Source organism: Notothenia rossii (assembly GCF_949606895.1).
Source record: "Notothenia rossii genome assembly, chromosome: 2".
In the NCBI taxonomy this organism is placed as follows: Eukaryota; Metazoa; Chordata; class Actinopteri; order Perciformes; family Nototheniidae; genus Notothenia; species Notothenia rossii.
This window is the reverse complement of record NC_136904.1, coordinates 24,347,149-24,370,445: the sequence shown is the minus strand read 5'-3', so window position 1 is coordinate 24,370,445 and position 23,297 is coordinate 24,347,149. Positions and strand designations below refer to the sequence as shown.

Here is a 23,297-nt window from a genome sequence, read left to right as displayed (position 1 = left end):
CTGGATGGCCTACCTGCCTGTCAGCCTTCCATCTGTGCACAAACTTATCTCAGGCCCTCATTGGTCATGTGCACGTTCGTGTGTGTTGGAGGAGGGGGCTCTGTAAGGAAGTGGCAGATTTTTTCCGGCTGTGTATTTTCAAATTCTAGCGCACTCGAGCCGGTTTCTCCAAAATGACCTACCCCACCTTTAAGTCACAACGCAAAAATGCAAAAAACTGCTGCAAACTTTAGTAAAGCTACTAGTTTGTTTACATGTGGTTCCCTACTCCCCAGCACCGACCTTAATGATTTTTCTGCTTTGATAACTTTGACTCTTTAGTCTCACCTAGAGTCACAGAGAAAGTCACTGCTCTCTCCATCTGCTCTCCACACCAGCCACTCTCTGAAGGAGGGATGACAAAGCATCCGTGTGCCGTCCCTGCGTCTCACCTACAAACACAAACGATACAGAAAACGTCTTAAAATGTAAAGGTATAACAAATTAGTTTGTCAATTTTGTCAGAAAAAATACACAATCCTACTAAAATTCTGAGCTGTGTGTTTGTTTTGCTATAACTCCATAGCAAAAGAAATGTACATCTATAAAGTCATAGCAAAACAAACACACCATTGAAGCTTTGAAACAAAAGCTTGAATCATTATGTACCCTCCCATGCAGTCATATCGAGTCTTACCATGAATCCAGCCAGGCTGTCTAATCTCAGCTGGAAGTCCTTCCACTCAAGCTCCCCCCTCACACTGCCTGCGTTCAGCGCCCTGAACATTTGTTCGTCAGTCAGTGGGTGCAGAGAAGCCAGCGCCACATTTAGCACCGGAAGCACCAGTTCAAAGGCCTCTTTATCCGGAAAGCTCACACGACACATCAGCAGGTACACCTGTCAGATATTTATATAAGGTTAATTATGTTGTGTGTGTGTGGGTGATCATGGTTGCATAGTCAATTATATAGTCAATAATAATGGAACAATCCACTGCTAAAGAGAAACAACAGAAGCTAGCAAGCAAATTAACAAACATTTTTCCACAATAGTTTGAGTTGATATGTTACACACCGTAGACTGAGGTGTCGTCACTTTTGAGGAATTTACAACTCTTTCTTGATGCTCAAATGCAGCAACGTCAAGGTAAACAGATTAATAATAGCAAGAAAAAGTACAAGAGTAAAGCAAAATGTGCATTATACAAGTCCTATTAAAAATTCATAGTGTTAACACTCCATACATTTCAGCATGAGTCTGTTTTGGAATCATTTGTAATGTTTAAATAGTTAATTTACTGAATAATTCATATCATAATTCTTCACAAGCTGTCGTATTATACTACCCACTACCTGGGCCCACACATCTTTTAGCACACCTTTATAAATGCTTTTCCATATCCATTATCCAATCATTGAATCCTGAATCCTCTAGGCCTCTGTGTGTATAATAACACTTGCTCATCTGTTGTCCTATTTAAACTGGTGATAATTATGCAATATTGCAATGCGTCTGTCATTTACTTTAGTCACTGTGGTCTATTTTTGGCGCTTTGTATAAAGTCTTTGAACCTGTCATTTGTATCTTGTATTGATCTGGATAGCCTGTTAGTACACATTTTCTTGCTTTTTGTGAAAAACATGTCTGAACAATGGATGTCGTCTGTGTACCTTGTGTGGGGATTTTATGGACATTGATTGCTTCTGCCTCGGGCGAGATGCCATTTCACGGCAGACAGCTTACCAAGATGACTGACAAGTGTTAAGTGTTAGACTGTGAACTTGACCAGATAGAACGAGGAGGAGGAGGGTGGGTCCAGACATTTGCCAAAGGTCAAATGTATGTTATGCTGTACACTATTAAACATTGCAATATACATAGTGTGTGAGGTGATAAATGAAACACACACTCTTTTTTTTTTATAAAAAATGAATCCATAACTTCAAGCTCACATTTAATATTTCCCCTTGGGCATAAAGACCCTGTGCTGGTTGTAAATAAATACTCCAAATGTCTGACCTCCGACAGGGACACGGGCACCACCAGGTAGTTTCCTCCTTTCAGAGCCAGGTGGCCCTTGTGGAACAGATCCAGGGTCAGCTGCAGGTACAGGATGGAGCCGTGGCTGCGTGTTGACAGGTGGCTGCTGAACTTGCTGAGGAGCAGCTGATCGGGGGCGGAGCCTGTTGGCGTGGTGACGTTGGCGGCAACCTGGGTGCTACTGCTGACGCGATGATGGATGTAGTCGCTCAGGTCAGCGCCCAGATCACTGCTGTCTGGCAGGATGTCAAGAGAGATACCAGAGAAGGGAAGGAGTGTGGTGATTTCCTGTGGCAGAAGAAAAACAGATACATTATGGGTGCTTGGTAAAAACAGAGGCACAAACACACCTCAGTGTTTGAAGAATAGTAGCTAGCATGTCTTTGCCGCATAGCTCCCTGCAAGTTAAACATTTAATTTGCTAAGACTAATTAAAAGTCTTAGCACATTCAAGACCCATTCCTCAGATGCTGTTGCCTGTGACTCACGCAGAGCCATGGGATAAAGTACAGTAAATAGTGTGACAATGACTCAAGCTCCAACATTGCTCAGAGGCATCTCTCAGAGTCACATTTCATCTCCCCTCTTTGCCATCATCAACTGCTCAACACCGGCCAAAACCAGCTATGACTGATGAAAAAGATTCATGTTATTGCAGCTCAGTTCCTCATTAACGAAGAATGACATTTTGGTTCAACAACAAGTAATTGACTGGTGGTCGAGGATTGAGCTCCACTTAATCCTTTATCAGCTGTTTATAAAATACCCAGCGTGGTTATATAAGAGCTCCTGTGAATGGCTGGTAGAGGAAAGAGTGAGTGATGATCAAATCAGGAATTGGGATACTTGGAGGGTTGGATAATTGCTGTACTGCTTGATGACTTTGAATGTATCATGAAGAATGTGACCCTAAATGTGTTTTGTGTATTTCCAAACACTAATCAAATTATGTAACTGGCTGTCAGGCTCCAGACTGGAAGCAGACTCCCAGTAGTATTACCATCCATTCAGGGCGTAATCCATGCAGCATTTGCAGGCTTGGCTTTGGCATTGGACAGATGCGCCTGCTGTTTGGTGGGATTACTAACCGGACTGAAAAAATAGATCAGACTAGAGAGAGAGAGACTGCGCTGAAAGCCGCAGTGTACATGGCATGGCGGTAAAAGCACAACATGGAACTATGTACGAGCAAAGAATCAAGATGTGAGGCAAAGGGAAACATGACGGGCTTGTTCACGCAAAATACTAAATCATTTTCTTCTCACTTCACCTTCCATGTTATATCTAACCCTCTATAGTCCTCTCTGCTCGCTTTTTAAGGTTTCAGCCTCAACCATAAAGTGTTCTGAGCCCACTTTATAAAAAGGCTCTGCTGGGGTCCAGAAGGGCAAAGACAAGGGGTGAAAAGAACAAGAGGAGCTATCACACACCATCGTCTAGAGCAGTGGTTCCCAACCTTTTTTTTTTTATCAAGGCACACCTGAAAATATTTCTCGACCCCAAGGCACACCAACTTTTCCTAGATTTAAAAAGCACTTCAGAGCTTAAAGATCACGATTCGATAGACATAAATGAGATTAAAATTGCAGTATTTTCGAAAAACGTCCACTTTAATCCACAGACTTTTCAACAGCTATCGTAGGTAGAAAGCATTTCCACTGAAAAACGTTTACAGTGAAATCTGAATCCAGAGTAATAGTGACATTCATCTTGAAATACACATACTTTTATTATCTTTTTCCCTCTTTTTCTTTGCATGGGTTGAAGGGTATTGCATCTAACATTGGATGAAAGGGGGGGTTTTAACCCATGGATAGTTTAAAATAGCTGTAAATGATGCCCCCCCCCCATCTGCCTTGCTGCGTATTAGCCAACCACAATACAGCAACAAATAAATCCCTTGTGCCCCATAGCCAAAAATCCCAATAGACCCCATTAGCAGTGATAAAATAGGTTAACATGCATTATGGGAGAACCAACCCTTTGAAATGGTGGTTCAGAGATCACTTTAATAATACCAATAATCTCACTTACCACCAGACTTGTCCTCACTGTGACCACCAACTTTAGCCAGGGGGGGAATTTGGAGACTATTTTGGTAATGAAAGTGGCGATGGTGTCCCCATAGTCTGGTTTATGGAACTCTGCTTCATTAAGACTGTCGACCAATATAATGTAGTCTTCTTCAGGCAGCCTGCGCTCTGAAGGGAGCAGAGAGAAGAACATGAGGTTAAATCACATAAAGATACCAGGAACATTACATTAGCCTTGGAAAGAGCACATCATTCGGAAACAAAGAAGATGATATGATTTTATCTGAATCTTCTCATTGTTTTCCAGCCCAGGGTATGTTGAGAGAAGAACTAACTGGTGATATTGATTATATTCTGCTGAAAGGGAACAGAGGCCACTGTTGTTTATTAGCTCAAAATTGGACATATCCATCATGTTTCACATAAACTTAGCTTTCGATGGATCCCTGTGAGGGCTCATACACTCAGGCGCAAGGGCTGTCCATTTTTTTCCCTTAACTGCTTAATAGTGATGGAGTAGACCAAACACTCCTCTGCTCCGACAGTGGAGTGCCTGGCCATAAAAACACATCAATCTAACTGACTGACTGTATCGTGAGAAGCTAAGGTGGCTAATACGACTGTAACATTCACATCCTCTCACAGTATTTTGTGACCTTGAAATCCAGTGGGATGCTAATGATTTACCGTGGTAAAAATAACTCTAATTATTTTCCTATTTAAATGATCTAACATCTGTTTCACACTGTACCCTGTTTCAAATCATTGACCTTAACTAGGGAACATAATCTATGGGCTCATCATGGAGTCATTAATAGGCTTTTTCACACAGGACTTGATAGCAGGCTCTCTAATTACATAGTTAGGGAGAAGACCATTTTCCCCCTTAAAACTCATGCTTTGTCTTTATGGTGGATCTGTGTGTGGATTCATTACCCTTGCGCAGGCTGGCTATGGGTTCCAGGATTCCCTTTCTGAAGGCAGCGATGGGGTCCTGAACGCAGGATCTCAGACTGAGAGTGTTTTGAAGGTGGGGCTCTTGTGCCAGCAGCTCCCTGTACGGGGCGAGCTGTGGGGCTCTGGCCAGCAGGGCAGCGACGCTGTGCACAAACTCTGGAACCAGGCAGGTGTAGGTGTTGTCCGCCTGACAGAAATGGTACGCCACCACCTGACAGAAGAAAGAAGTGTTTTACTTTTAGAAGTACCTAGAGTGAATTACAAGAAAACTGGGGAGGCTGCTTTCTGTTCTTCCATTGGATCTTAGAACTGCAAGCTCAATTGGAATTTTTTTAAGTAAATTAAAGACCTATCTTTTGAATTTGGCTTATCATTTGGGGCAATTATGATTTTTTACTAGTATCACTGTTCATGTTTTATTGTTTTATTTTTCAATGATATAACTCTTTCTATTTGTTTATACCTTGTTTTTAATTATGTTCCTCACTTGTTATTGTCATTTTCTGTCATACTCTGTAAAGCACTTTGGGCTGCGTCGAGCTTGTAAAGGTGCTATATAAATAAAGTCTATCATTATTATTCATCTGTTTATTTGACAAACATCTGTTCAGGTCTGAATAAAAGATATGTAGTTGTTCGGAGTGCTGGTGGAGAAGTAGGACAAGAGGCTTTGACAGTGGGAAAATACAAGTCAGGAATACACTGGCCCATAACCCCTTTAATGTGAAGTTGGTCTGAAGTGTCGAATGAAAAGAAAATAGGTAAGCAATTGAAAAACATCTGAATGCTCTACAGGCCGCTTTGCATGCTCTTTCAGTCAGTTTTATGACATGGATTTTCCCCTTGAGGCAAATTTGGGATTGGTTGTATGAGGCTATATACATCAAATTGAATTCCTCTTGCACTGCAGAGGCAACAACCACCTGAAATGCTTTGATGCTGAAGAAAAAGTCTGAATCTGTTTAGTGTGAGGGGAGGGGGGGGGGGGGGCTATTACTGCACACAATCACATGGTGTTTCTTTCTGTTCAGAATACATTTTCAGTTTTTATCCCAGGAGAAAAGGGGAATCTCTAAAACTGGTATCACTGAATATGAATACAACAAATTATAAGTTAAATGATAGAAGATGTTGAGTCATAACATTGTCTCATGACGCTAAACAATAAGAGCTTCAAGCAACATATTGCTGCAGAGTATCTATAAGACATTCAGTAAATAATTGGATTATTCTGTCTGCAAGCTGCATCGTAAATTAAGTCTGAGATATGAAACTGAAATGAAAAAGAGCAATTGTCTTTGTAGGAGATTAACAGTAATAATGTTGAAGGGGAAATATACACTTGAGATAGTATTCACTCATGGCTTGATAGGGTCTTGACCTTATGTAGTCCACATATATAACGTTATCAATGATTTCACATTTGAGCGAACATCCTCACCATCACAAGTAGTCTGACTAGTTCCCATGGAAACTCTTATTGAGGCCAAGCTAGTAAATTTAGAAGCTTCCATGTCATCTTTGTGATGCAATCAGCAGCATGTTCTACATGTGCCCAAAAAGAGTGGAGAAAACCATGACCCGTAGATCGCAGCTCTTCAACACCGAACACGCTGATGTCTGTTTATCTCTTTCAATTGAACCCTCTTCAGTGTTTTGTGGAGGCTCGTAACAGTCATAGCTCCCAGAGTACAGTTTATGATGCTGTTTGATATTACGCAGCTTTCAAATCTGCTACAGGAAACAAATCCAGGGCTATCAAATCAGATATTACAACAATCTTAAACTAGGGGCCTTCATACTACGTCAATAAAACATCTTGATAGGTTTTAACTGCAGGTGATTCAGCAGTCTGCTCAGCAACAGCATAAATGACACGAACCAAACAGAAGTGGGTTGTGTGTGTGTGTGTGTGTGTGTGTGTGTGTGTGTGTGTGTGTGTGTGTGTGTGTGTGTGTGTGTGTGTGTGTGTGTGTGTGTGTGTGTGTGTGTGTGTGTGTGTGTGTGTACTAACTGCTCATTTGTTTTTGATTACAAATGTTCATATAAAATAGAAGAAGGAAAACAATCTAATAAATCCTGCATTGTAATAATAAATGTCCAGGTTGATTTGCAGCCACTGGATTATATTTCATGAAAGCTATTAAAACAAATTGTAACTTTTTAAACAAAACAGCTGAATTGTAATAACTATATTTGTATAAAATTGAAGAAGATAGAAGGAGCCTTTAAATGCAGTAAAATGTCCAGTATATTTGTAAAATGCTGCATTGATTTGCACTGTGTCACATGACATGTAGGCTATTTAAGAATTCAGACTTAGAAGCCATACAATCCAACAAAATAGGTATGTCCCGTTTGTCCAGTGTAGTTTCAATATCTGGTATGGATTGGCAGTAAATAGGTCACGTAAGCTATTGAAAAGCAATCAGACTTTTCAAGATTACTTTTCATTAATATATTCATGAAAAATTAAAGATAGACTAAAACCCAGAGTATCATCTAGTGTATTTTGGTTTTGTGTCATTGAAATGGTAATTTATTGATGCTCCCTGAGTAAAACCCTGTGGTTAAGAGTGAAGGCCTGAATGTGAGCTAACCATCCTCTGACTGGTCTAATCAGTGAACTACAGAGATGCTGTTTTTCATAGAGCTAGGCCAGCTGTTCCCCTCCATTTCTTGTGTTTATGCTAAGCTTAGCTAACTCCTGGCTCCAGCTTCAAATTAAGTCACCAGACATGAGAGTGTGATTGATCTTGTCATGTTGCTCTTTGCAAGTCACCAAATATGCCCATTTTCTTTAATCCTAAACAACTTCTTTTAGGTTTGATCTGTTATTGAGGGTCCTCGCATATACATACAAACACGTGTGTGCATGTGTTTTTTGAGGTACCTTGGCAGCTAGGCATCTGACAGCCTCTTTCCTCTGTGCTGTAATATCGCTTGTTCCTGCACCAGCACTCTGGTTGGGCTGGGAGTCAGCTGGCGGCTGTTTGGAGGCTGCTTTTCCCTGCTTATCCCCACCTGAACAGTGCACAAGGCAACAACAACAAACGCAAAGCTGCCATTTATACTCGTTAGATGAAGTCTCTGGTGTAAGCACAGGAATGCCAGGAGTGAAGTAGAAACACAATTAAACTGCTGCAATTAATTAGTCCATCTGTAAGCAGGACTAGCAACCACGACATTAAGCAAAACCACATTAGCTGTCAGCAAAAGACTGTTTGTTTCAGAGAGTGCAGACAAATATATCTGGATTCCTGCACGCTGCATGCTATGCCCTCAGTTGAATTTAAATCAAAATGACAACATGAAGTGCAGATATCGATGAATAATGCAATGATGGTGAAAAATGAATGGCACAGTATTCTTTTTGGACACTTTAGTTTTGCTTCTTCTGCTCTACTTTTACTTCAGTCTTCAATCTTAACATTGGCTACTCTTGTACTACAGGAAGAAGATAATATAGAAAAAAATGCATTTGTTATTTGTATAACTCCGGGTGTATGTTAAGGCATGTTAGATCTAGTTGTATGAGTTTTTGTTCTCCTTTTTGGCAAAAAAAACGTTTCCAGTGCCACTCGTGATAAGAAAAAAACAACAATCTCCGTCTCCTTAAACAACTGCAATCAGCAGAGGAACCTGGGGGGAGAACTTGAAGATGAGTGCGTGACCCAGTTACGAACTCCTTCCCAAAAGTGACGTTTCCTCCAATATCTAACAAGAATCTGACGTTACTGGAGCATACGTGAGAATGTATGAATGTAACTCCTGGCGTTCCTCTGTGTTCTTACACTGAGATACAAAACACAAATGACATGGCGCGGGATAAAACTGGAAGTCTTACATTTGGGGGAGGAGCTGGGGCTGTGAGGGATGCTGGGACCTCCCTGTTGTGTTCGCTTCCCATGACAGCTGAGCGTCACCAGCCGCCAGATGATAGCTGTCTTCCCGGATCCTGCGTTACCCACAATGACAGCCCCACGTCCCTCACAGCTGCTCGTCTTTCTCAGGACCTCCTCCAGACGTGTGAAGAGCCAATCCCGGCCAACAAAAGGTGTCTCTGCGGTGATGCCGGGGACTTCAAACAGCAGCGGTTTGAGCATGATGTCAGCTTGTTTGAATGGCACCAATCTCCCTGCACAGAGAGAGTTAAAGCATTGTAAGGATGGATATGTGATTTTGAGCAGTGACATTTGGTAGGGGCTTACATCCTCTGCATGGGTGTACAGATGTTTCTGCACCATGCTATATTTACACACTGATATATCCCATAGCTAAGCCGTAAAATACCTTTGGAGTCATCATTTGTGCGTCCAGCTGTGTTGTGTTTGCGGACGGAGCTCCTGTGTCCAGCGGCCCTTTGGTTGTCCAGAAAACTCAAATCTTCCAATCGAGTGGAGCTGGTTGCTGTAAAAGAGAGCAGGTGGTGAATTGATTGAAAGCATGAGAGTGATGCAGGGAATGTGCAGAGATACACATACAAACCACACAAGTGTCAAATCCATTGCTTGTGTCAATTATTGTATCCATGGAGACGTGAGAAATAAACAGGAGTTGCTCTCAATGCTCAATGACCTTGAACGGAGGAGGGAGAGGAAAATAAAAGAAAACAACTCATCTCCCATCCTGTAATCTCAAACTAACCACTGAATGTTTAATTCTGTCAGGACAGCACATTTCTGATTAGAAAAACATCACCGGCTGTAATGCAAGTAGTGTACGTATCCCCTCAATCACAGGATAACAAGCTTCAACGACAAAATACACCACTTAAAATCCAACATGATAAATAAAATAAAAATTGTTGTACGAAAATGGAAGAAACAAAAAAGACTCCCACATTTCCCTATCCATCCACCCACCCACAGAGAGACCTGCAGGTCAGCCAGCCTCACTTTCTGCAGCTCTCAAGACATTTAGCAGAGTCTTCAGTCCAGGATGTTGTGAAGAATAACCAAATAGCCTTTCTTTAATGTGTTATTTACCATAATAATCCATCATTAAACAAATTAATCTATTCCTTCTTTTACATAATATTAATTATGCAGCAAAACATTCATACAAACAAATAAAAAGCCATGTGCACTGAAATGTAATCCAGTACAATAATCGTGTGCGGTGTATTCTCTGTAAAACCTTTGTAATGTTGACACTGTGTCCGAGAGGTGTTTATTCTACTCTTTTGTCACATTTGAGCCTGTGGCTTCTGTTAGTTTTATATTGGATTGTACTGTATTGTTTTTTTGAAAAATATTCCTAAATATAGCATCACCTCAACTAACAATCTAAAAACAGTTCATGGACCATTTATTATAAAAGAGGTATAGCAGTCTCGACAAAACTTGACATTTAAAGACTGGATGAATTTATTTCAGGGATTTTAATTGCATGGATTACAATATTTTATTTTGCAGTTTGATTGAGATCGAGGCTCCTGCAGTAACAATTCATTGTTGGTTAACTGCTCAGCTATGGAGCAGGTGACAAGAAAGAAAGGTGAAGAACCTGTTCTAGTCTTGTCTTTTTCTGTCAAATGTCCGAGTAGTTTATGAATCCAGGCATTGCATTTAACAAGTTAACTAGGTTACAGTCAATGCGACCGGAAGTCTCCGTTCTTCTTGGATTTGAATTACATTGGTTTTCTGAATAATTAGGTTTGCTCCAATACATACTATTGGGTTCTGTGTGTGAGGCAAATTGTTCATCCAATAGTAAATAGAAAAAGTATTAAAACACATAGAATTAATAACTGAAAGCAATGCATGGAAACTGAGTCTGACTAAGAGTTTTAAATGGCAAGTCACAAACTGGTCCATTTCATTCATTGCTGTAATATATATAGAAAATCCTATGTCAAATCTGAAAATCTGGCATTACTGCTGCCTCTAATCCCTTTAGAGTGGGATACAAAAAAGGTCTGAGTCACGTTGCACTCATCTTTAAAATACTACCAGTCAAACCGGCAGTAGACCAGATGCAGACCCTGGACAGATGATGACCCCACTCATCTATAATCAGGTACGGTACATGGTAAATGCTTTTATTGGGGATCTCAAAGCATGTATAAGGGAGCTGCAACACATCTCTTAGCTGTTACGAGCTTTAAAGCTTTACAACAGAAATTGCGGTCACAGCCGGAAGATGCTGGCCAGAGACGTTCTTAAGCATCTTTCGTCATGACAAATCATCAAATCACTCCACACTGACACGAAACGTGTTTACGCTCTCTTAACTCGCATCTCATTCTCCCTGGTCTAAATAAGAAAGATGGTTCAGTATTACACTATGTGGTGAATGACACTGGCTTTTTCACGATTCTGTTGTACATGCAGTTCCACCAGCCGTTCAACACTTTGGCAGATCCGATCATAGTCTGATACATGTAGCATCCCTGCGTGTGTCCATCCTCCTGCAGCAGAGTGACAGAGTGGTGTCAAGCTACTGAGGCCATAGAATAATTCACAGGGCTTTTAAGAGCACATGAAACCAGCTCTGTGGCGTTCAGTGGACGATGAAGGGCTCCCTGACACTAGAAAAATCAATTAGAGCGTGACCAGTGCTATTATAATTAACAAAATAAATTGGGGACAGGCGAAAATTACAGTATACACACACAGTAACACCATGCAGGACACACAAAAAATGACCACAGTTTCAGAGCTGAAGTGGAGAGTAGAGGATTGAAAGAACATCCACAGCGAGATGACGAGGAACAGTCTGCAGGAGAATAGTGTGAAGGAGGTGTAGAGTGGGATGAGAAAGCTTGCTGGCTAAAGACAGCCAGGCCAAATGGCTGAGTGGACCAAGGATATGAAAGAGTTCGAACATGTTTTCAGCTGCTTTGACACGAGAACAGCTCATCTCTCCTCACTTGACAGCCTGACGAGACCCTGCACCACAAACAGTCCATCACTCACCGCCTGCTTTTGTGTTCATTGCTGATGACACTGTGGTTGATTACCCTCCAACCCCTGTTGATCATTCAACACTTTGAAGGTCAGCTCTGCAGCCCCAGCTCATGAGCAACTGGTTCAACACAACCTTTTAAACCTTAATTGAATAGTTCAACATTTTGGGAAATGGCCTTTTTTGTTTTCACAGTAAGTTAGATGATATGATTGATATCCCTCATATGCATGTCCATTATATATAAAGCTACAGCTAGTATACGGTGAGCTTAGCCCGGAACATCAACTGACAGAGGATGAAATAGCTAGCCTGCCTCTGTCCAAAGGTAACAACATCCAACAATTCGCCATTTTATTTGAGGTTACTGTATGTGCCAGACTTTATTTTGGTTGGGACCAGCAAATAATTCACATCAACAAATTGGCTTTTAGTATGGAATCAAACACAATGCAATTTAATAATGAGCTTTGGAGGTGCAAGGCAGATCGTTTGACACTTGGCCTTGACCGGTTGCTGGCTGTAGACATATATTTAATGAATAGATTAAAATATGGTAACAATGTACTCATCTTTATCTTCTGCAGAAAGAAAAAAAAGGATATTTTCCAAATTGTATAAGTATTTTTAACTTTGATAAATATCGGGGAAAGAATGCCCCAGTGCCCTTATAGGCGTTCGGCACTAGGCCTGGCTCATAATAAACGAGGCTGCTACAACAGTATGGTAGATCATGAAAAGACTCTATCTAATTTGAGTATCAGGAAACCATAATGAAAGAATAGACAACACTAAAGATTATATCTGTAGTAGTCGATGCATCTTCAGCCTCTGACTTGTCCAAAAAGACAACAAAGTGCTTTTGGCACTCTTTCTGCTGACAGCCATCATACTGCACAATGCTTCCTGCCAAAGATGCCCCAGTCAAGGCACGCTAGGGGGCTGATGAAGCAGGTAACGTCTATTGACTCTGCAAAGTGTCTTGGATTAATTTACATATTCCTGTGCTTGCAACAATCAGCATTTATCTCAGAAAACTTTGCAATTATGAGCTGCTTTCCAAATCCATTCCATAAAGTGTGATCGTGAGGCTGCTTGATGATAACAGACAGTAAGAAACAGATTGATAGTGTTTATTCTAGACTTTGAAATATACATTGACTAATAGCAGAAATAAATCTGATCATCTGCAAATCAAAATAACTGGCTTAACTCAGATTGTAATCAATATATTCTGTTTTTAAATGTATTTTGAAATTCTTTGTTAATGTTGCTATTTGGCAAACACTTACCATTTTATTGACTTAGTCTGCAATTTCATTACATATCATATATCATAATTTTTACGATAATCTTAAACTTTGAGTGTTCGAGCATATCTATAAAGGCCTCAATTTATTATGTTCTTATCTTTAGCCTGTTTTCATTTTTTGTAGCCTGTCAATATTTCTGCTATAACAAATAAATATTCCTTCCGAGAAAAACTAAATAGTCATTCTTGTCCTCAAATGCATATCACATATTATACGTAAACCCTTAATGTATGATCTGATCTGGCATGAATGTGGAGTAAATCCTAGCTACTACAGTGCTATCTGGCGCATTTCATTTTTATTTTGAATTTCATCAAAGGTGCCTAAATGAAAGCACCAGCTGACAGAAGAAACTGGCAGGCGTTACGTGAATCCACTCCTTAGGGAATCTCTGCTTTTGCTCCCACCACAAATGAACTGACATCGAGAGGAAGAAAAAGAGCCTTGTGCACCAGCAAAGATCGTGACTGGAGAGGGAGGGAGGATTTTATGACAACTGGAGGCCTCCCAGGACATTTAACTGGTACTGCTCACTGTGTGTGTATCCAGCCTCAGTGGTAAGTAGAGCACCAACACACGATGCAATGAAGTGTAGTTCCGCATCACAGAGATCTCTCAAATTATGCTTTCTCTGCTTTACCCGGATAAATAGTTGGAACATTTCAAGTCTCACGTCAATTCAATCAATATGCCATTCAGTCAATATATGAATCCATTAATTAATCACCCGGGTAACAGCTGTCACATTCAGACACTCATTAAGCTGCTTCATATACAAAATAATTGAAGCTTCAGCAGCTCATTTACTAGCTCACTCATTAACGCATTTGGTATTGTTTGTTTATTCTGTACCGAAATAGAAGTGTAAATAAGACTTGTTGTGGTTTTACAAGGGGTTATGTGTGGGACTATTTCTTGGCGGGAGTAGTGACTTCCTGGATTCTCAGCTGTTCACTGGCAACCTCAAGGTGACGGCAAGAATCCAGAAAATATAACATGTTGATTTTCATCCCTTTGGAGAGATGCTAAGCTAACGGGTGTCTGGCTATAGGTAAATGAATAGTAGTAATGAGTTTCTTCTAGCAAGAAAGTGAATAAAAGTGTATTTCTCAAAATGTCAGAAATATTCCTTATATTTCCCAATAACAAAGTGAACATTAAAAGAGATGAACCAACCTGCCACAGAGTTTGGACGTGGCATCACAAGGGAGGAAGTGCAGTGTATGTGGTGCTGTGGGAGGGGTCTTTTCGGTGCAGGTGGAGTCCTGGGCTCTGTGATGTCGGTTCTGGGTAAGGCCTCATCTGGTCGGGGGGTCAGATTGTCCCTGGTTGGCCCGGGATGGCGGTTCTCGCTTGCATGGCCCATTACACCGGCACCGCCCCCCGGGCCTTCTTCCTTAGTCAGACGTTCACTGAAGGGGCTACGCTCCTCATTCTCAGAGGAACTAGTGTTGGTTGCTGAGCCGCAAGAAAATATGAGTTAAGTGGCGCAGCTATAAATATAAATCATACTTTAAAAGAAGAACATAATGTAGGCAATCAGTAACTTGCATTTAATTATCAGTTGAAATTGACTAAAGGCTTCCAAATGTAAGCATTGCCTTCCACTGTAGCATAACATTTACCCAATCAACAATAAATAACACCAACTGTTTTATCAGCCACTCAAAACTCATCAATCAACGAGTTTTACTGTACTTGATGCGCCCTTTGCAGTTTTATGTTCAACTATAAATACAAACTCTATTTAAGGAGGAAAAGTGTCCTATTTTAAGAGAATCAGACCCACAAGCAACAAAGACAGCAGTGTCCCAGTTTTGACAGGAGGGAGCTGAAGCCTTGAGGCTGAAGTGGCACATGCGGCGTAGATAAACTAGCTGTTGGGTAGGGGTACACATTTGACGAGGACTTAAAACGAGCTGATGGTGCATCTAACTTTCTAACAACGTATAGGTGTGGCACTTCTGTTTTTTCTGAAAAATTAAGCAGTTCCACCCGCAGTCAAATAGGCTTTTCATGTTTTTTAGTACGCTTGTTTTTTACTTCCAGTAATACATGACTAGGCTGAAATGCTTCACCTAGTGGAAAAAAACAATCTGAACTCACAAATTGTGGATAGAAAATCTTTTGAAATTCTGGCCAGGATTTCCAACAGATGCACAGCAGAAACTCTCACCTATGATTCCACTATCCTTGCTCCCTAGGGTGGAGGTAGGGCTTTGAGAAGGAGGCCCAGGGCTGCTCTCAGCGAGGGGACCAGGGCCATGGCTGGGCACAGAGCTGGAGAGGGTCCCACTGGGGCTGGTGCTCGTGCTCGTGCTGCAGTGGGTTGAAGGTAAGGATAAAGGCTGGGACAAAAGCTGGCCTCCAGCACTTGTGCTCAGGGTGGAGGAGGGGCTCTCGGAGCAGGGGGAGGTGGTGCTGCAGGTGAGAGTGGAGCTGGGGCTCCCCCCCTGAGCAGAGGAATCACACTGGGAAGAGAAGAGCATCAAGGAGGTTAAAGAAACATAACATTAAGATATGTTGAAAATCACAGGGAGAGACTCAACCTGAAAGAAAAGGAACATGCCTAAGCTATATGTTTCTATTTAAAGTGTAGTAGCACTCTACTCTGCATCTCTGTGTTTGCCTTTATGCTCTCTGTTTTCTGTGCCTGAGTTGTTTTTGTGTGTGCACGCAGATGGGAAATTAAAGTATATTTCCAGTTATTTTCATCTTTGCTGTCATTTCCCCAATTTTTTCACAACGACAGCTGTGTTCAAATCTAAATCACTTGCATTTATAATTTAATTTTAAAGTCACTGTGCACACAATCTGCTGTTGCACACAAGGCTGATTGCACAAAGATTACATGAAATGTAAACATTGTTCATCGGCGAAAGGATGTCCTTTTACCTAGGAAAAATCCAAAGCACACACCATCAGTCTGCCTGAAAGAGGAAACTTGTTTAAATTATAAATCTAGAACTGTAAAGAAAATGAGAAACCAGTGTCAGTATGTGTGGGTGTCACATAGCAACTTGGAGCAACTGCATGTTAAGCCCTATAGGAAAGCAAAATGCACAAGTGTTTTTTTACACAATAATTCCTCATGGTGGAAAAAAACAACTAAATAGGAGCCAGGTGATTTTTGAAGCAGTATTCAAGACCCATTCTAGCTGTATATCATATATAGATGAGAAGCTTTTTAGTCTGCTTATTTTGAGTGAAGAGATACATTAACGGCAAATATAAGTACATTTAAACAATATATTAAAACCTACCATGCAACAAATCGTAGTTTTTTTCCCCTCACAAATATTTTAATAGTATTTATCACTATTCTTTGAGAATACTTTAAATGTACTGCTAACATCACATGTATTAATGTTTGTGGCCTTTATACAATAAAGACTGCAGCAAAAGCGCCATGTGAAATGTTCAGAACATGTAATCATAATCATAAGAAAAATGTGGTTAATAAATGGAAATATTTCGTTAGAATAAAAGTGTTTTTGTACTCCTTTTTTTATAACCCTTGAAGTTTGATCACATGCGTTTCAGGTCCCCTCATTACTGATGCAACATTTCTGCAACACAGAGACAGTGGGGAGAACAGGCAGCAGAGTTGAAACAGCTCACTGTTATTCCCTTTATATCAGAGCCTCATCTATCTTAGCCAGGACAACCCACATTCCTCATATGAGCCTCGCTATCTCTGTAAAACTGACTGAATCTGGAGCTCAGGTGGTGGAATGAGGCTGAGAAAATGGGCCAAGGCTGAGCAAAGCAAAGCCATAGAGATGGAAAGGCACATAGAATAACGAAGGGGTTAAAGTGATAGGGCATTGAGTAGAGAAAGGGAGCCCTGCGTTAGCCTAGCAACATGAATAATATTAGTTAGTATATCTATGTTTCAAAAGGGGATTTGAGTGGTCAAATCACACACGATATTCATCACCATGCTTTCTTGCACTCAACTAAATTATAAATGACAATCAACTTATCTTAAAGAAGTCAGGTTTAAATGTTTAAAGAAGAAAGTAAGATCCTGAAGGAAATCTTAACGTAAAAAGGTGATATAACAAACCATTAATTGCCTCTTTTTTTCTTTAGAGCAAAGGGGCCAGCGAATCTATATGCAGCCGTACCTTCTTTTCCCTCCTGTCCTCCATAGGAGAGCTAACAGTGTCAGGCGTTGCTTCTCCCAATAAGAAGCATAGTCTGGTCATCAGTTCCTGGGTAGAAAGGGAGGAGCCCAGCTGGGGCTCCACGTGGAGGTCTGAAAAAACATACACATTCAGGACACACCGATTAACAAGCAAATGGAAACATGGCAGGCCAGAGGCAATCGTCATCTAACTGACGCTCTCATTTCAGTTCAGCACGCTCGTGAGGTTCCCTCCCAGCAGCATCGCCAGTGAGAAATGTATGCATCCACAGGTCAGCAAAGTCCCAGCTGCCCTGATTGAGAATGCACAGACAGTGACTTTCCAGTCCCCCTGGTTGAGGCAGCAGCATGAGGTTGTGTGAGGTTGTGAGGTTGCCTTTGCACACGCCTGCCAGGTGCTCTCGGTTAAGAGACGGGTTGTGAATTTCAATGAGCTTGGTGTCGACACTCCAGAGCAGAAAGGAGTGCCTTGGCTCTGCCTCCTCTGTTGCTCCAGGAGAGATCGACTGACACAGACCATGTGCTGCATTCATTTATCACTGTTTAAGGCTCCCTGGTGCTGCTTGACCTCCAACCCCGGCTACTCATGGTCCCTGTCACCTCTGCAGAGAAAGGCTTGAACACATTTCACATCTCTATGGTTTAACCAGCTGAGCAGCACAGTCCTTCGTTCTCACACCTATGCATCGTTATCAGCTGAATAACATGCATATTGAGTAGGCATACAAACAGGATGACAGGACATCACGGATTACAGCAACAGCTCACTCCTCCTCACAAACATCTATGCGTTTAGACATCACATTCATTTCGCACTCCCTCCCCTGAGTCTTCATCATTCTGTCATGGTGGCTAACTATCCGTGTTTAAAAAGTATACTGCATCACATCACTCTTTCATTGAACCCAAAGGTGTTTAAAACCCTGAGAGGATCAAGGTGAGCTTGGTAAAAAAAGTGCCCCAGTTCTAGCCTTCAATACTCTTTTCACTTCACAGCTTGAAAAGCTGCTGAACACTTGGGTAGGAAGGGTGGATGTGTATTTCAGAGAGGGGGAGGAGAGACAACTTTGCATTTAGTCAGCAGAGCACCGAGACCCAATCTGGAGTAACATGAGGACACACTGAATGTCCAGTACTATTCATCAAACCACCCAGCAGTTGCCATTGGAAACGGGAAGCTGAGAGGTGCCTGGCAACCGGGATAGAAGATGCCTCATAAAATGTATTCAGCCTAAGGGTAACCCTCTGGTCAATAACATAAAGAACGCCGGTTGGATGTGGGTATTTATGCCCCTATTGCTTTGATAACCATACAAACCGCATGCAAAGAAGTCAGGACAAAACTGTGATGAAACAAATCCACTCTCATTCAGAAACACTGATGATTACACCTTAAAGGAAAACTTAATGCATAGCCTTTTATGTGTAATTAAAACACAAACTCAAACTTCAATTGCATATTAACAATCACTCACCTACAGCCAATTCATCCTCATTCAGCTTCCCCAATCAATACCTGGAAAAAGCCCGACACGATGCTACACACACTCCCACACACTCCGTGCTCACCTCTCTGGTCTGTCCTGCCACGGCACGAGGCAAAGACAAGAGGATCTCTCGCGTTGGAAGAGCCATCCACATACTCTCGCTGCCTTACCCGTCCTTCGGCCACAGCGAAGAGGAACAGCGAGAGGGAGGGAGAGCACGGTGGGAGAGAAGGAGGGATAGAGGGTGGAGATAAGGAGGGATATGAAAGAAAGTGAGGGAGAGCAAGGCAAGAGGGAGAGAGGAGAGAGGGGGAGAGAGAGAGAGAGAGAGAGAGAGATTAAGCCTCCCCAGATGAGATCTGTGGTGCAGAATTTGAATTGTGTCCCAGGAGTTTAAGGCAGTATGTACAGAGTGTGAGCCATGCATGCAAGCATTACAATATTCACTGTAGCGTGGGCGTTTATCTATAATATATTAGCACTGCTAATGTCTGTGTGTGCGTGTTTTTCTGTGTGTTTGTGTGATGGCAGGGACAGTGGTGCACTCATATTGAGGTGTGTGGGTGTGTCTCAATTTATGCAACAACATCTGAGGGTTTTTGAAAACACAGATTCTTTAGGACTGGAGATAATTCAGAGAGATGAGATGTTGGCGAAGACTGAAATGTACTGACACTTATACTCAAGGTTATTTGGTGTTTGAACCTCACATGTGGATAGACTCTGGAACACTGTTCAATAAACAGTTTAATATTTGATTTTGCATGACCAAAGAAGACATAAAGGCCATGACAGTGTATCATTTCCCTCGTCATGACCGTTCAGTGTACTAGGAAAAACAAGGCAGTGCTGCATGCGAGGAAAATGTAACAGCACCTTCTTCTGAGTGGCTGTACTCGCTGCAGGACACTGCCACCTTGTGCTGCTTTCAACGTAAGGCAAACAACACATACATGGCTTTTTCTTTTGATTGAAACATTTGAAATGGAGGCTTTAAATATGTAAAATCTCACAGAATTTATAGGGGAAATAATGTTAAAATAGAATAATAGTATTCATTATATTTCTATTGCCATAAGCAAACTATATCTGTTACTGCTTGTTTAAACATGGGTGACATCTTTGGAATCTCAACAGTTTTAACATCATAAAATACACTACAGGAATTTGCCCATGTATTAAAAAGTGTTATTTTAATTCAATAATTAAGTATTTATGAGACAGTATGTACATCGTAGAATATGTTTAATCTTCAATTCTGTCTGTATCTGTTACATTAATGCACGTCTTGGGGACTATATTCTTTACACTGCATACTTAATAATTAATTCTATTAACCATTGCACATCCTTTTTTGCACATTTCTGTGCAAACAAACGCTTCCAAAACCACACAACTCATTCATTTGAAATCAGATGTATTGTATATATTTCTTGCAGTGTCTTTTTCTATTTGTTTTATATATTTTTTTCTATTTTCTTTTTCCGGTTCTTGACTATTTATACTTGGTTGAATTATTATAATTTTGTTCTGCTTCTATGTTTATGTTTGACAAAAGCACATTTCTTGTTTGTGGTAATGAACAGATATTAATCCTGATTATTGTAGAAGACACCATAAAATCAAACAAGAAAATGTGTCCTCCACTCAAACAGAACAAATATTTAGCCTCAACTGATTTAAGGTATATTTTGAAACCTGCCACTCAATTATCTTTAAGAAATAAATATGATGTAAAAAAAAGTGTAAGAAAAAATGTATATCTATAAAAAGAAAAAAGAAAAAGCTTAGGAACTTGAGTTTTAACTTAATATATTTTTGTCAAAAGCATTTATTTTTTGTGAATAAAGAATATTGTATTCATAGTAGAGAGTCAGACAAATTAATATAATATCTCAAAATCAACCTACCTAATTTGGGTTGCTTGCCTTAAGTTATCTTGTTAAATCATTTACTCTGACAATCTGTCACATATCCCAGGCCCTGGGGGCAGAGATGGGATGCTGTTGCATTTGCTGTCACATGTATGGAACAGCTGAATGCACAGAAGCTCTCTGCTAACTAATCAAGGCAAACCCATAAAGCATTCTGCTTTCTTTGCAGCTATTCCCTGATGCATTGCTTCTTCTTCTGTTCCCAGTTTCTCATAGTGACACTGTGCTTTATGTGTATTATTGTTATTCAATTTAACTCACCTGGGAACTTCATGCACGAGTGGGAGGGAACTATGTCGGCCTGTCGAGGGAGGAGAGGGGAGGACGGTAAGGAAATGGACGCTCCCTTGGTCAGTCTCCTCAGTTTTACCGGGTCACTGGCATGCTCCTTGACATGTGTGGCACGCCCACGACTACCCTTCTGCAAAGTGCTGTGAGTGTACACCTCACTTGCTATATGGAGAAGATAGGAGTGTGTAGGGAAAATATAAAGGGGGACATATGTTGCAGTGGCTGTACAACAGATGAACATATTGCAGAGAAAGAAGAGCAACATATGCATCGTATAATGCAGCAGAAGAGCAAACCTATTTTGTCTCAGGGGAATATTACTGATTGATGAAATGGAACGATTTTAATGCGAGAACATCTATTTAAAGAAACCAAACCTAATAAAGAGTCAACACTGTATTTTTTCATACAATATCTAAATCATTTTCATACTTTGTCCGTCATGGAGCCTCATTATGTCCACTTATAATGGTTATACCATATAACAGTAGTTCACTGTGGAAAAATGATCTCTCTTATGTCTGTTTTTGCCGTTATTACCATGAGAAAAACAAGAACTCTGAACTGTCCACTACTTAATATTAAAATTCCACATGATATGATCTTGCATAATTCCTAAATGTGAAGAAGGACCAGAGCCATGAAACATTTAATGTTACACTTTTAAGAAGAAGCGAGATCTCTGGGCAAATGATCAGAGCCATTCCAATGTACTGTAAACATACTATATCCTTTTTAATGAGACTGACACAGTTCTCTATCTTCCTCTCAGTTCTTCTTGGTACCCAGAGCAGAACATTATCAAATATTAATGGGCAACATGGTTGCTCTAATACTGAGCTCTACTTATGTTTATCTATCTCCACTGCGCAGTCTGATATCTCCTCTGAACTGCAGCAGGTTGACAGATCTCTCTGTGAACACATCCTAGCTCCTGTTAAACAGCTAAATGTTGTTCAGCAAAACTCAGTTCAGTTCACATTTAACTGAGAATACAACTAAACGTTCAGTTTAGTTACAACAAATACATCACATTTATATCAAGTACGTAGATTTGTTTCAGACATTTGAAGCCTATCACAAATTGTTGTAAAATTCTGTGTGTTTTTAGTAGGTCAGGATGTTTGCCTAACCCCCACCCCAACTTCTTCTGACACACTTTAAATGCAAGCAGTGGGACACTGTGTTAAGGACAGCACACACTGATGAATTAGGCTAATTGAAATGGCTCTACTTAAACCACCCAAGAGAAGAGAACCTGCATATTGCCATCAAATAATGCAAGACGTTGTGCGTACAACATTAGACAGAGCCCAAATGCGCAATGTTGTCTTTTATTTGTTCTGACATGCTATAGTATAGTTACAGAGAGTGGTTTCAGTGTGTATGCTCTTACCTGGATGTCTTTGGTTCTTTTTCTCTCCTCGTTTTCCTCCTCCTTCTCTCTTGTTTCCAAACACTGCTCTGAACATAGTACTGCAGCTGCTTCACTGTCTAATGCCTGTGGTAGATTAAACAAAACGTACATTTGAATTAGGATTTCAGGCAACATTACCCTCAATGTTAGCTGTTAATTCAACAGCTGAAGAAGAAACAGATTGAATTGTTGGTTTATGAGATGATTTAACTATTTAGTCTTTAACAATGAGCAATTTATTCGAAGTTAATCACTAGTGAAGATAGGGATGGTCAAACATAAAAACTGATGACTTGAAAACAAAGCCTTAATTTACCTGCTCTTAAGTCTTCTTTAAAGCTTGCTATCTTCACATAAATCCACAGGAGACTGATGGAGGACCAGTTAAACTCGCGGGATCCAATTAAGCAGTGCTGCACCGTGAACTCACAGTGTTGGAGGAAGAGTCGAGCACGCGCTTCGTGCACGTGCGTTTATGTTCCACATCTGACGTATCATCGGCAATGATTTAATGTTTTAATTTAATCCGTTTCGTTCTCTTGGCCTAATTTACGTACAGTATGTATTTTTCATAAGTATCTTCATTAGTGTATTATTTACTTAAAACTCTGCTGCTGAAAACACCACAAATAAAAACAACATTAATAATAATAATATAATAATATATATTTTTTAAACTAAGATTATCATGAAAGGGTGTAAAACCGACTTTAAAGGAAAGTTTACACAGATGCTGAATTCTGCTTCGTTTCGTTACGAAGGAAAATAACGATGAATTCCCAAATT

The 23,297-nt window shown here is 40.6% G+C and overlaps 1 protein-coding gene across 5 annotated transcripts; it reads right to left on the bottom strand.

Annotated features, from left to right (window-relative positions):
- Positions 1-31: 31 nt before the first annotated feature.
- Positions 32-22,985, bottom strand: LOC307030619 (protein TANC1-like). 5 transcript variants are annotated; one of them, XM_079667150.1, is made up of 15 exons: positions 22,828-22,984; positions 22,491-22,595; positions 21,065-21,256; positions 18,952-19,044; positions 17,363-17,493; positions 15,409-15,703; positions 14,409-14,690; positions 9,304-9,420; positions 8,858-9,148; positions 7,904-8,034; positions 4,990-5,221; positions 4,055-4,221; positions 2,000-2,308; positions 677-877; positions 32-431 (listed from the first exon to the last, which is right to left on the bottom strand). In XM_079667150.1, exons 2-15 carry the CDS (start codon positions 22,564-22,566, stop codon positions 324-326), a joined length of 2,625 nt encoding a protein of 874 aa, XP_079523276.1. In that variant the 5' UTR covers positions 22,567-22,595; positions 22,828-22,984; the 3' UTR covers positions 32-323. The 5 variants fall into 5 exon arrangements, with proteins under 5 accessions (XP_079523276.1, XP_079523277.1, XP_079523278.1 ...); XM_079667151.1 differs by lacking the exon at positions 18,952-19,044 and having other exon boundaries at positions 22,828-22,985; XM_079667152.1 differs by lacking the exon at positions 22,828-22,984 and having other exon boundaries at positions 21,065-21,104; positions 22,491-22,553.
- Positions 22,986-23,297: the final 312 nt, after the last annotated feature.

Excerpts from the sequence above, each read along its gene's own strand:
- LOC307030619 (XM_079667150.1), bottom strand. The coding sequence starts at position 22,566 with ATGTTCAGAGCAGTGTTTGGAAACAAGAGAGAAGGAGGAGGAAAACGA. Across the intron at positions 878-1,999 it reads TGCCCGTGTCCCTGTCGGAG|GTGTACCTGCTGATGTGTCG; the intron begins GTCAGACATTTG and ends AATATCTGACAG. Across the intron at positions 432-676 it reads ACAGCCTGGCTGGATTCATG|GTGAGACGCAGGGACGGCAC; the intron begins GTAAGACTCGAT and ends TTGTGTTTGTAG.